Source organism: Sardina pilchardus, chromosome 13 (assembly GCF_963854185.1).
Source record: "Sardina pilchardus chromosome 13, fSarPil1.1, whole genome shotgun sequence".
NCBI lineage: Eukaryota > Metazoa > Chordata > Actinopteri > Clupeiformes > Clupeidae > Sardina > Sardina pilchardus.
This window is the reverse complement of record NC_085006.1, coordinates 1,578,993-1,593,781: the sequence shown is the minus strand read 5'-3', so window position 1 is coordinate 1,593,781 and position 14,789 is coordinate 1,578,993. Positions and strand designations below refer to the sequence as shown.

The 14,789-nt window shown below is 41.5% G+C and overlaps 1 protein-coding gene across 1 annotated transcript in view; it reads right to left on the bottom strand.

Annotated features, from left to right (window-relative positions):
• Positions 1-14,789, bottom strand: part of timm50 (translocase of inner mitochondrial membrane 50 homolog (S. cerevisiae)) — a 73,649-nt gene that overhangs the window by 23,673 nt on the left and 35,187 nt on the right. The window contains exons 5-6 of the mRNA XM_062552369.1: positions 10,756-10,814; positions 10,545-10,664 (exon numbers count right to left, since the gene is read on the bottom strand). Of these exons, the coding sequence (XP_062408353.1) occupies positions 10,545-10,664; positions 10,756-10,814 (179 nt within the window). The remainder of the gene's footprint in view (positions 1-10,544; positions 10,665-10,755; positions 10,815-14,789) is intronic.

Genomic DNA, 14,789 nt, shown 5'->3' with positions numbered 1-14,789 from the left:
TAACACTAGAAGCGCCAAGCGCCGGTCATTTGACCGCTGACGTGTATTACTAGAAGCGCCGTGTGGGTTTGACCTAGATATACCTAGAACTGCCGGGCTGCGGTCATTTGAATTTTTACATGATCGAAAGCACACCGGTACAAGCTAGTTTAGAGCTATTTGCGCTCACTTATGTGACAACACTATGTTGTCTCACGTTCGGCCATGTTTGTCCAGGCTGCTATTCTTTTTTCTCACAGCAGATGTCGCAAGGGTTTCCTGTCAGTCGGGCATGAGAATAATATTTTACCATAAAACATATAGTTTATATATGTGCAATATGTATTATATATGTGATTTATTTTAATAACTATTTTTCATTTACATGGCATAGTCTATGGAGGCGATTTACAGTGGTAAAATGCGAGTTTGTTTTGAAAACGTTGCAACGTTGTTCTATTAGGCAGGCCTACATGTGTAAAAAATATTTTCAGCTGAAATTCGTCCGTCGCGTAGGGCGCGTATGCCTACGTACATTCATAGTTGTATATCTTATCTTCTATTTGTATGGAGTGAGATAGCTGTCAATGTATTCGTGTCATAGATTTGATGCACGGTCGTTCGTATTTGTCTGTAGTCGTGCATAAAATACATATTTGTGAGTTCTCAAATGAGTCCAGTCGTGCATAAAATATATTGTGAGCATTTTATCCATCAGAATACGGATGGGAAAAAAATACGAATTCAAAAATTACAAGTACGAAATCAAACTTTACAGGTAGGCTTTCATTTATGAGTACGACTTCGCACAAGTGACTGAACTGTCAAAATACGTCATCGCCACATTCAGAGACATTACTTGTTTGTTGTTTGCTGGACTGACTGAGTTACGTCGCGTCAAAGACCTATCCTATTTCCAATTTCGAGGTGATTAAAACGACAAGTGGCGCAGCGTTAACTTCCTTGGCTGCGACGCAGAAGACCCGGGTTCACACCTTGGCAGGGGCGAAATATTATAGCTCATATTGACTGAATTCACTGACCGTTTTTGAACGTCGACAAAGAATTATTTATTGTTAATGTTTTTAATAACAAACTCTCTGAAATGTGTTTACCATTAACGAAAAATAATTTCGCCAGCCAATAATTTTCTAAGCCAAATTGAGCCGCCATCTGACAAACTTTGGCTAAGCCAGTTAGACTTTTTGTATCTAAAAATAATTATAGCAGAGACACACGCGAAAAATAAACGCGAGCCTATAAACGATTCCCACTGGATACACCACATCAGTATTGTGCTCGTTGCTACGATAGGCTACACAGGACTCAGTTGCATGTTCTGTAGACATGAAGTGGCAGCTAAAGCCATTATCAGCCATGAAAACTTCATCAGCCAGCTGTTATTCTCAAAGCAAATGGCTTCGGGGTCTATAGGCTACATAACATACTATCCATTGCAAACATAGCCTATTTGAAACCGATCATTCCCCCTCCCCCATACACGTCTAACCAGTTCACGGAGGGGGGTGGGGGTCGTTTTGCTACGTGTGGACATGATCTTAGGCTACAGACATCACTGTGGCATTGACAAATGCCTCCCCACCCCCACTCTGCCTCCTGCATGGCTGTAGGCTGGCTGTTTGTTGTTTACATGCAACTCGTGGAAGAATGCGCAATCATGTTTCATCGCATATGCGCGTTTTAGAATGTTCGAATTCGCCAGCGTGCGTGTAGGCCTAGTTGTGTGAATAGAAAAGAATAGAATAGAATATACTTTATTGATGCCTTGCTCAAAAGTACTTCTGCCATAGCCTACCCAGGTCGGGGATCGAACCAGCAACTCTTGGGCGTAAGGGCTGGAGCTCTAACCAGTGGGCTACGGCTCTGTCCCTTCATGAGGTTAATGTGTGTCTCAATCCTGAATCACGAATTCACATAGAAGTTAGCTTAAATTGTAGAAACAATAGGCCTATAGCTGTTTTTCAGCAGACATCGAAACATAGCCTAGACATTCGCAAAACGGAGAATATCTTTTTCACTCATCATTTTTAATTAGCCTAGTTCTCGCGCCTATGCCTGCTCAGCATTTCTGCTCTCTCTATCTCCCTCCCTCCGAGGTAGCTAGACCCTAGATGCTTCTCCCTAAATGAATGAACATTGTTTTAGAAAGTAGCCGCGGTAGCCTGTAAAATGCGGCATGAAATCCTGGCTACTGTGTAATTGAAACCAGACTAGGTTAGGGTCTTTGTTCGGTCCGATAATTTTCGGCGGCGCGAACATAGCCTAGGCTACCTATTAAATGAATAGAAGTGAATTTGGGGAGTGAATTAGAACTAGCCACCCATTCATTTTAGAGCTTAGATTATCTGCCCAAACCCGAACTGCGGGTTACGGATCTCGAGATCCAACAACACCGGTGTTGGGTCGACATTTTTCATCCTTCCCCTCCCGTCGGGTCAGGCTCCTTATCACAGAACGCGTATGCCTCCGTTTTAAAATAGCCAACATTTCTAAGTAGGCTAGCATACAAAATGTAAAAACGAAATATTAAAAAATGAAATACTATGAAAAAGTTGAAAGTCTGATTTGCTCAAGGTTTGTTCAAGAACTCCTCCAGAGTTTTTACCTCAAACAACACAAATCAACACAAATAAATGAACAGATAACTCAAACGTGCTGTCTGTCATGTCATAATGAAACAACCACAGACAACACAGTCTGACAAATTTATAACCAAACGATTTGATTCGTGCACGAAGCGCCATCTAGCTGTCATTATGTGTAAGTAACAGCCTCCCAGTCTAAGGACTTAAGGATCTTTTGACCGCCTCGCCGCGCTTTAAGTAGTTCACAACAGCACGGCGCTTCTAGTAGGTCGTCAAAGCGGTCAAATGACCGGGGCGCGGCGCTTCTAGGTATAAGTGGGTCAGAACGACACGGCGCTTCTAGTGGTAGTGCGTCTTGAGCAGGTGGTATTGTCACGGCTTTGCCTGGCTCCTCCTCCTGTTTGTCCTACGTCTGTCTCCTACAGGTGAGCTGGGCGCAGGTGTTTGAAGTTGCAGTAATCACTTCCTGGTTTGGGCCTTTAAAAGAGTTCTCTAGACGAGGCTGGAGGTCGACCGCCGCTGCTCTGTCTCTCCCGCACCGATTTAGGATTTTGCTTTGCTTATTCATTGCACCTCATTATACTGATTACATACACTTTTATTTTCCAAGTTCAACTCCACTACTGACTTTACTTAACCTATTCTGTTCAATTCTATTCATTTAATAAATCTAATATATATGTCGTTACTCCCCGTGTGGCCTTTCCCGACTCTGTTGCGTGCTTTGAGCCAGGCTTGTAACAGTACACACTCAGGAGGAGTCAAGAAGTAGGTTGGAAGATGGGATTTGTATCTCAGTTTCCCGAATAAGGCCAATAATTGGCAATAAAAATAATAGAAAAAAGATAACAAAAATAAATACTTCCAATAAATGAAATAAAAAGTTGACATAATAGTCAAAATCATAACAATATAATAAATGAAGCCGGCAAATACAATTAACCTTATAGCAGGTCACAAATGAGAACACACAGGACCCATGTCCTTTCACTTGCTGCTCTCCCGGATAGACTGTGAGACACAGTATAAATAGACCTAAGAATCACCCCTCAAATTGGCACATACCAATATAGAACAAAATGCAGGGGTGTTCTAGGTAAATACAATAGAAAAGCTAAAACAGCCATAATACAATCTCCTAAAAAGCTAGGAATTACCAGTAGGAATCTACTCTTCACATCGCTCACTTTGGCATAACCAAAATATTTAAAAACAGCGAAAATAATAAATATCTAAACTGCGGGTGACTTCCTGTCGACCCGGAAGTTTAGACTTCAATTTAAGCAACACAATCGCGGCAAACACTCTCTAATACAAACAAGGACACAAGACGAGACACCAGTGAGACAAACATAACGCTATGATAATTGTTACCAATGTATAGGTAAAGACATGCTGTGTGATTATTGCAACGGAATATGTGAAGTGGATGGTAAATGGGTGTAAACGGTAAACCAAAGTGGTTGCTAGCATGTAATAAATCACCGTAGTGTTAGATGGTAACGTCGACTAATTAAAGCATCTACCGGATTACGGCAGAGGTGTATGATGAATGACTATGTTAACAAATGATTTTAGAACAATATGAAGGTCAACTGAAAACATACACACGGCAGACAAACACAGATAACAAGTACACAGACTGTTTTAACAAGGTAGCGCATCGCTACCGTGATGGTACGCATGCGACCCGTCACAAGCACATAACGCTTTATAACACAAGAAACAATAGTTGACTGCACAATATTATTCCTGCACAATCGTGCACAAACTGGATGTTGATGGGGTGCTGGGCGAAAAAAGTGAAAGTTTAATATCCTTAAAACGATTTGTGCACAATTTTTTATTTTGCCTGCTCAATTGTGTTCAAATGAATCAAAACACTTTTATTCATATTTTCAACATATGGGGTGGCAACTTCACACAGGTCTTATCAAGGCCATAAGGTGGACAGCGCCTGGTCTTTCCGGCATGGTGTGCTTAGCAACTAGTCTAGCAATGCAATAACAGTCCTAGGGGTGTAACGGATCATCAATGATCCGTGATCTGTTCGGATCAATATTTTCGGTTCGGCACACACATGATCCGTGGATTGATTTATGGTTAAAAAAAAACAAAACAAAAAAAACGGAGGAGCTTGAACGTCCCGCGTCATTTAAACCCACTGTATGGGAGCATTTAGGCTTCCCTGGCAAATGTAATGATGAAGGAAAGAGGTTAGTGGATAAAGCCCTGATGGTGTGTATGCACTGTCGCTGCTTTCTGACAGACGTGTAGCCTATTTCCGCAATGTTCAGACTTTTTACGGTAGTTTTTTTTTCGTTGTGTTGTCTGAATGCATATGTCCGTCTACCACCGGAACTTTTCCTGCTGCCGACCTAGTCATGTTTCCAAAATGTTGCCGCCACAACTGCTATGCGAATGCACTCCCAGAAAAACTAAGCACTTGTATTAGGCCTACTGTACGTGTATTTAAAGCACACGGTGTCACTGAACAGTTCCATCTCTCTAACACGCTGTCAGGTAGACTATGCACAGCTGACAGCACGGCCCCAGTTATTAGGCGCCATTATCTGCCCAGCGAACTAAAGCCCAATGTGCAAAACTAGGACTTTAAACACATGCTGACAAAAGTGCTTGATCCACGTTACGACATCCCGTCAAAGACACAACTATATTCATTTGTATTGTATTGTCTTTTTTTTTTTTTGCTGATCCAAAAAATGATCCGATCCGAAGACTGATCCGAGGAACGATCCGGACCGTGATTTTTTCGATCCGTTGCACCCCTTAACGGTCCTACATTAGACTGTGAATTCGGTGGTCTCCCTTTTATTTCCTGTTTATTTCTCGGTATCGTGTAGGCTACACTCACAAATACATTACATAAACCAGAAATGGAAAAGGTCTGCAAACTACTTCTATGCTATGCTATGCTTGCTGTGTCATGCTAAATAGGCACATTAATGTTTGGATAGTATATCTCAAACAGTTAACCGATCTATTCACACAGTGTTGGGAAGTAAAGAGTTACATGTAACGGAATTACGACATTTACTTACATAATAAATACACTGCTCAAAAAAATAGAGGGATCACTGGTTCATTGGAGTATAGCATCAAGTCAGTCACACTTGTGGGATATTGATCTGGTCAGTTATGTAACAGAGGTGGTTGTGAATCAGGTTGACCTACTACAGGGCCAGCTGTGAGACGACCCCCAAAACAGGAATGGTTGTAGAGGTGGTGGCAACAGGTAATTTTTCCACCTTCGTCCTTCTTGACTGATTTTTCACTAGTTTTGCATTTGGTTAGGGTCAGTGTTACTACTGGTACCATAAGCCAGTATCTGTAGCCTACAGAGGTTACACAGGGTAGTCCAACTCCTCCAGAATGGCACACCAATACTTTCCATTGCTAAAAAGATTGCTGTGTCTCCCACTGCCGTCTCAAGAGCATGGAAGAGATACCAGGAGACAGGCAGTTGCTCTAGGAGAGCAGGGCAGAGTGGTAGAAGGTCCTTAACCCAGTGCAGTATCTGCTCCTTTGTGCAAGGAGGAACAGTAGGAGCCCTGCTAGAGCCTTACAGAATGACCTCTAGCAGGTCACTGGTGTGAATGTCTGTGCCCACAATGTCTGAAACAGACTTCATGAAGGTGGCCTGAGGACCTGTGCTCACTGCCCAGCACCATGGAGCTCAATTGACATTTGCCAAAGCATGCAATATTGGCAGGTCTAACACTAGCGCCCTGTGCTTTTCACAGATGAGAGCAGGTTTACCCTGAGCACATGTGACAGACATTTAAGGGTCTGAAGATGTTATCGAGAACATTATGCTGCCTGGAACATCATTCAGCATGATCGGTTTGGTGGTAGGTCAGTAATGGTCTGGGGATGCCAGTGGCGTGCGGTGAGGTCTGTGGCCGGGTAGGAAGTGGCCATTCAAATATGTAAATTCCATCCGTACACTCGCAAATATTAGGCTACTATATTTTCATGGTAATACTCCTCCTACTTAATCATTTCATAGAATAATTGTACAGAGATGTACAGAGCCATTCAAGCAGAGAGCCATCACATTTAAAACAATATATATGCCAGTATGCCTATCCTACGTAAGTTGAGATAATATTGATAACTAGCTGCATCTTTCATCCACCTTCCATTGTTACCGTGAGAAACTTGGACAAACAAACCAGACTTGACTAGAAATACAATATGAAAAACGGCAGCTGAAACTATATCAAAGCAGGCTTTGAAGACGTTTTGGGCAATGAAGGATTCATTTTCAGCCGAAGCAATCAAAAGGGTCTTAATTTTGTTATGGAGGGGTATATTCAAAACTTTAAAATACATACAGAAGTTGACTTAAAGTAGCCTAGTGGAAGCGAGCAGATCACAGTGAAAACAACGCTGACGTTAATGCTAGCTAACTAGTGGACGATTGAGACTGAGAGATGCTAGCCTACGTTAACATTCAATGTAGTAATAATATTGTAGTTGACTAATGAACATTTTCATCTTGGGATTTAACAGGGAACCTGGTTACTGTGCCCACGTTGTTGGCTTAGTAGCCTATCACGCTGACCTGCTGCAAACGTGAGAGATGTCTTGTAGGCTACTGTTGATGAAATATAACCTCGTTTTCTAGCCTGTCGGTGTACTGGCTATCGGTATTACTGTACACGCTCCCTAAGCATTATTGTTTGACCATGGTTATCCGTCTGGGTTTTTAATTAGCTAAACCACATAAATCCACCATTCATTTGTAATTGTATGCCTCATCCCAGCTGTTTCCTATGGAGTTGTTCGAACTGATGTCCGATTCCCGTTGAGGCCAGACAGTCATTGGCTTATCTGCGTTCTAAAGGCAGCGCTTGGCGGGAGTAAGCATGCTTATGCTCCCCATAAACTTTCGCATAAATCATGTAATACGCATGCGCAACCTCTGAAATTCACAGCATTGAATTGAATGCTGAGGATAGGCAGAGACCTTAAAGCCTACCCTGGCCTTTGGAATCCAAGCAAGCTTTTGTCGGGACGGCTTGCTTGGGCGTTCCCATGGCAACCAGGCATGTTTGCTTTGCTGCGTAGTTCAGTGTTGTGAATCGCTGTTTGCATAAGCCTTCACGTTTGAGTTTTTTACCTTAAAAAAGATGTCAATTTACTTTTTAGAATTGAAATTGCATTCCAATTTTATTGTTGTGTTGTGTATTGTGACTTCAGTGTGAGCTTTAATAATATTTTTTTTTTAAATATGTGTCGTCCTTCTTTTTTAAATGAAATTTACTCAGGGAAGGCACTGCCTACCCTGCCTACCCTGACTGCACGTCACTGGGGGAGGCATACCCTTGGAGGGATGCGCAGAACAGGGCAGTGAACACAGGTCCCTTTAGAGGCCATCGGGTAACCCTTATGAAGTCTGTTTCTGATAGTGTGGTCTGTAGGGCTTTAGCAAGGCTCCTACTGTTCCTCCTGCTCTCCTAGAGCAACTGCCGGTCTCCTGGAATCTCTTCCATGCTCTTGAGACTGCAGTGGGAAATGGAAAAATTACCAGTTGCCACCACCTGTAAAGCCATTCCTGTTTTAGGGGTCGTCTCACAGTTGGCCCTCTAGTACACCTGCAGAAAGCATCAATGAACATCAAAGCAGGTGAATATGATTCACAACCACCTCTGTTACATATCTGGCCAGATCAATATCCCACAAGTGTGACTGACTTGATGCTATACTCCTACGAACCAGTGTTCCCTTTATTTTTTTTGACCAGTGTATAACTGTAATCCATTAGCGTTACTTGGAAAATGTGTAATTAAGTTACATACACACTTAGGCTAAACAGAAATTCGGCAAGATGAAGGTGTATAGAAATAACATTGATGCCTCGCTGTCTTATAATGCTGTCACATTTCTGTCACAATACTGTCACATTAGGTGCTTCTCAACATGCCTCCTCGATCCTCGATGCTCGATGCTCAAGGGGCGTTCCGATGGGACGAAACGATGTGACAGCGGGCTGAACAACTCAAGTTACCATCGAGCCAATGAACTTGTTGCCCCTGATAACACATCAACAATAAAGAATGAATGCTACCCTGTAAAACAACTGCAATCGTGTGAAAAATGATCCTATTCATCACTATCACCGTGATCCTCAACTAGGCTACAAGTTGATTTGCGAATTCCTCCTCCTCGTCGCTCTCCTCCACTTGCCTGCCATGCATCCCTCTTTGGAGACAGACGTTGCAGCTCAGCCTTTACGCACCCTCTTTGGATCAACCGAGAAATATCTTGCAGCTGCTACTCCCGAATTTTGCTAGGCAAATTTGACAACTGTCATCTTAAATGTCACTTAAATCAAATCATGTCTTTGTCTTTTTCTTTTCCGCCATGGTATTGAGAGAAACGCGGAGAAACGCAGAGAAACGAGAGAAAGTGAAACTAAACAAAGAAAGTTCATGATAAAATATGTTGTCTAGTGCACAAATTTAACAAAATGGCATTTATTAAACTAGGGCAGTGCCCGTGCAAGCAATATTTTCCAAGAAACATGTTACCCTATGACGTTGATGCAGGTAGATCATGTTAGATTGGTGATGATGTAGAATCAGGCCCGTGCAGTTAGAGCTTTTTACGGTCTTTGCAAAGTAAAAAAGTGAAGGGGAAAGGTGTTTGAGTGGCAGCTAATGGCAATATTAGACACATTACATACCCGTGCGTTTTTGCTGTTGTTGGGATTATTATTATTTATAGCCTAAAGTTAACCGCATGACCATGGCCATATGCCAGTGCTATGAACTCGGAGTGATGTTTGAATGAATGTTATGCCCGTAGCCGATGTCCAGATAGAGTCAAGAGCCGCTGTTTTAAATGCAAATTTTAACAGAATGCTACCGACATGTGTGTCGGCCTGATCAGGCAACAGAAGCGCTAGGCAACCGCGGTTGTTGATTAGTAGCCTAGCCTAACCTATGCAACGTTACGTGACTGTAACAGCCTGCTTACCAACATGGGTGCATGTGTGTCGGACTCAGCTTGTTTATCCAACATGAACATCTTGAAACGGCCCGTTGGTTATATGAGACATCTTAATTTCCATGAATGGCAACACGTGAGTTTGTTAGCGACATTATTTTCTATGCTGGACTGGAGTAAGCCAGAGTGAGAATTGGGGAGTGGAGTGTGGAAGGCAGGGGAATTGTGGGATTGCGGTAGAGTTGTATTTTGCTTAATTTAACGTTATCTTTGTCATTTTTTGTCCATAAACAACCAAACTTTGCACTGCACTCACGCATGTCCTTAGCAAGACCTGTGTCAAATTTGAGGTCAGTCGGATGAGCGGTTCGAGAGTTATGCGTGCCACAGACAGACAGACAGAGTGACACACAGACAGACGTTCCTTGCATTAATAGATAGATAATGCAGGACATAGCATAGGCCAATGTCGAAAAAAGTTAAGAATTTGGAACTCTGGCTTTCACCTCCGCAGTCATGCAATTATAAATTTAGTGTGCGCAATCTGCACCATGCTGGCTTAAACAGACGATCTGACGGGTATAAGAAGAATAAATACAACCCGAAACTAAAAAAACAGACCAGGCTTCTGTTGGAGACCGGCCTTTAACCCAAATCTGTAGCCACACCAGGCGTTTAAAAGAGACATGCGTCTATTTGGGACTCGGCTATTGTTTAAAGTTTTACGGTATAACTAACACTAAATAGACTATCCCATTGTTTTCGCCCCATCATTCTTTATGTCGATCAGTGAGGATCGAGGCCCGAGGAGCGAGGGAGGACGTATAAAAGCCCAAATGAGAGGCACCCATTGACTGGAAGGAAAAAGGAGACATACAGTTCTTCCAGCTGATTCGGATGAGTGAATTGGGCATATAAGACAGATCTACAATAAGAATTCTTAGTTGAGGCCCAGGAACTGTGAAAAGCAGGTAGTATACTCACCGACCACTCTGGGTGAAGCAAGACATCAGTGAGCTCAAGCACTAACGTGTATGGAGGCTGATAGTATGGCTCTCGCAGGGGGTCTGGAAGAAGTTTGGGGCTTGTCGGTTCAATGATCATCTATGAAAAAGCAGAAGAACCCGGATAAAATTCAAGCTAAATATTTTGGATAACTAAACCATCTGCAAGTTTACTATAACTTCACACTTGCCTGTCTGTAGTCTTGAAAGTATTTCCATGTTCTCTTCAGTTGTTGAACAACTGGCACATCTATACAAAGACAGAAGAGGGCGGACCAGGTACATTTTCATTGCTTCAAAGGTTTTTCAAAATCTACCTTTTCTAATCTGACCTTTGACCTCTAGGGGGCGCTGTAATACAGAAACATGCCTTTTGGTCTCTAGTTGCTGTTGCGCTTATAACTACAACACACTAGTGATGTCTGATAATACTGTGGAAGATCCTTATGTCACCAGATGGCAACTTGTGACATCAACATAAATGAATTGCCACAATGTTGGATTTCATCAAAAACACTAAAACGTTTTTGTGTGTCACAAATTTCATCTGATCCTCACCAAAATTGGCACAGACCTCCTTCAGACCATGCCTTATCAGTGCATTGATTTCTGTAACAATTGTCGAAAGTGTTAGCCTGGTCCTACCATACTCTTTTACATTCATAATGTACAGAGTCTGGCCACCTTCCATTGCCAAGCATTAACTTCCTTGAATGCGGATACTCTGTTGATGATTAAAACTATTGGATCTGCCAAGAGACACTCAGATCTGCCATAACCAATCACTAACGTTGAATAGCCCACAACCTCACGTCATCGTTCTCAGCTACTCCCTCTTGTTTGCTGATTGGACCTGCACATTTTTTAACATGAATATACATGAATATACCGCAGACCCAGACTCTCTGTACATTATACGAAAGCGTTTGCCCGTCACAGCCAATCAAAATTGGTGGCAAAGGAAGTGAGCTCATCTCAGAAACCCTTGCATGTATCAAAACCAAAGTTGGTACATGGACTCATGACCCCATCAGGAGGATGACCAAGAAATTTGGTGACCTTTGACCTCTAGGGTCGCCGCAATTAGCAAAAATGCAAGTAGGCTTGTCATTTTTTACCTGCTAGACATGAAACTCTCTCTGACTGCTTACGGCCATATGTCTGATTGCAGCATTGAGCTAACGGCATTGAGTTGCCATGGTTACTCCGACCTAACTGTTTGGCTCCCTCATTGCTGCTTGCAGCCATTTTTTGGAATGTTATATTTCAGACAATTCCATGCAATGTTGAGCAAAACATTGCAAATAGTAACTTTTCTAAACTATGTGTCATAAATAAGTCATATTGTAAGCAGACAGAATGCCAAATGGTGTACCTAACTAATTGCTCACCCCTGAAGATATCTCTATACACTTGGAGGTCCGGGGCCTTTTCAGGCACTTTGAGGCAGTCAGCTATACCTTGAGATTTTTAAGTTTTTCAACTAACTAAGAACACCTATGCAAAAGTGGCACATATAATTATATTCTAGAGGTCCTCCACAACAATTACATGAGAGTAAAGTGGATGTAAGTGGATTCATTATGATTCAGTGTAAACAACTATTTAAAAAAATGATTTTCAAAAGTCAAAGGTAAAAATCACCGTATAAATATATTGAGCTAAGGCTTTTGAAATTTGAACCTTGAAAACAATGGTGTTGGCTCTAAGTAGGGATGTCACGAGAACCGATACTTGCGATACCTCTCGACTAATTTGTGGCCATGCGCCACAGATTCAGCACTGGCCGCCACATATTGCGTTTCTTTACTTTTTAATTTATTTATCTATTTTTTAACGCTATTGAAAAACACGCAACATTCGTTAAGCTGAATTTCCTTTCCCTGCTCTCCCTCTCTGTCACTCACGCGTCTGTCTCTCATGCACACACACACAGCCTCTCCCCTCCGTGCACACAGCGTCTGTCTCCATGAAAACCAACCAGGTCATTTCTGGAAGCGTGGTCGTACTGATGCACCTGACGCTGCCCGGGTGGAAGTATAGCATATAGTTCTTCCACAACTTTTGTAGACTATGCGTGCAACTTTACCAAACAGTAGAAGTAGACTCGTTCTCCTTGGCCCGCTCTCGTGCGTGCTCAATGGACACCCGCCCACGACATGCACATTTAATCCAAATAAAACATTCACAATCGTGAACGCAATGACGTACAGAAGACGACTAGCTAAATTGCTATTTAAAATCCGGTTAGCATCATTAGCAGGCTATGGTGCAGTATTTGATTAAAACTCTTGCGTTCAAGTTGACATCTCAGTACCAATGTTTTTCAACTCCAAGACTTAAAAGGGCATGTCCCAAGGAGAAAAAGTAGCTTACCTTGAAAACACATGTGGGGAAACTGAACAGTCCAACCAGTAGAGTATGATAGCTTAGCCTGCTACTTTGTTTACAATATTTTGAGGCTTCAACCAGACAGCTGAATTTAAGAGGTGGAGTTGTAATAATATGAATAGTAGGCTATAATCTGCATAAAGTTTGCTGTTATGAAGATCAGAAATGTCAGTATATAGAATGTATAAATAGTTACAGAATGTGCGTGTGTTTCAAATAAAGACTTTACATCTTGTAAAAAAATCACATTATATGAAAGCAGAGCGATAAAAAGGCAATGCAAGTTGTTGGTTTTTATACAATCCATTAGAAAAGTGATTTAATTAATTATGTGTAAGCCTATGTGATATGCTCGCAATTGGATACTGTATTCTGTTATGCTCTGTATGTTATTGAAATTATATTTCAGTATTCTGCAAATATTTCAATAGAGAAATTCATTAAGTACATGGGATTTTAGAAAATCCTTTTTTTTTTAAACATAGTATCAAATTTGGCATCGAGAATCGTGTAATTTTACTGGTATTGGCACCGACTACTGATTTTTTGGTATCGTGACACCCCTAGCTCTAAGTAAAAAGACCATTCAAATAAACTGCTCACAAAAAGTAAGGAAACTTGACTTTGGCCCATTATATCTCCCCTTTAGTAATACCAACCAGTAAAGTGTTTCATATCATTTTTATCGTTGATTTGTCGCCTTTACAATGAGGTATAGCTTGTAAGCATAGGGCAATCATGGAATGAGCAATACAGCCAAATGTCTGAGTAGTGCCAACCAAAAATGTAGTTATGTAGTTATGTTATGTAGTTTTACTACAAATTAGAGAAAAGCCAGACTAAATGTGTCACTTGGTGAGTGTCTCTTTCAAATGCAAATTAAGTTGAATGGGCTTTTTGAATGGGCCTGCTGCAGGTGAGAGGACTGAAATCCTAGGATTTTCTTTTATTGTTTTTACAAAGTGCCATTGATGCATTTTCTTTTAAAACATATATTTTGGAAACTAGTTGATTAAAGGTGTCTAATGGTGTCACTTATACATTTCTAGGACCAAAAACTAGCATAGATTGAGATGTGTGTTTGGAACAGTTCTTCAAATCCCCAGGGGGGGGTTTAGGCTTTGTTCACACTGACAGTCGAGATCCGACTTTTTGCTTATCTGGATTGTATCTAGCTTGAATTTTGGGTAGTCTGAACAGCACAAAACCACATGAAATGCGATTTTTCCAATGCAGATTCGCACCACATACGGAAGTGGTTTCAAAATCACTTACTATCGGATATGACTCAATGCCTTCAATATGTAATGCATTTAGGTCAGCTCTATTGCTTCTAGTGGTCATACTTTATTTTTTAGGATCAGTTTAATTGTTTTGAGTTTGTTTGTAACATGGTGATAACGAACTACAGTACTAGCTACAGTAGCATTTGACGTCACCAGTTTGGGCGCTTCATCTCCAACTGATCAAAACGGCAATTTGCTTAACTGGCTTTACATATCTTTGTAATAACAGAGAGCGATGTAAATCGCGTGGTAATTACCTTTATGTTGGGATAACTTGTGTTGTGCTCCTACTCACACAAGAACTGGCAGTAAGTGTGATTGTCTACTAACTAACCAACTAGCTAACAGGCTAATAAACAAACCATGCTAGGTGAGTAACGTCGTGGAAGGGTGTCACGTCACTTGTAGTTGTAGTCCATTTATGAAATGAAACGAGCAATTGCGTTTTTTTTTTTAAATAAGGCGAAATAGGGTCTGCTATTTTCAGTTAGTAGATTATTACAGTCCGTCTATGGGACTTAACATTGGAGTTGCTCTTCGATAGGAAC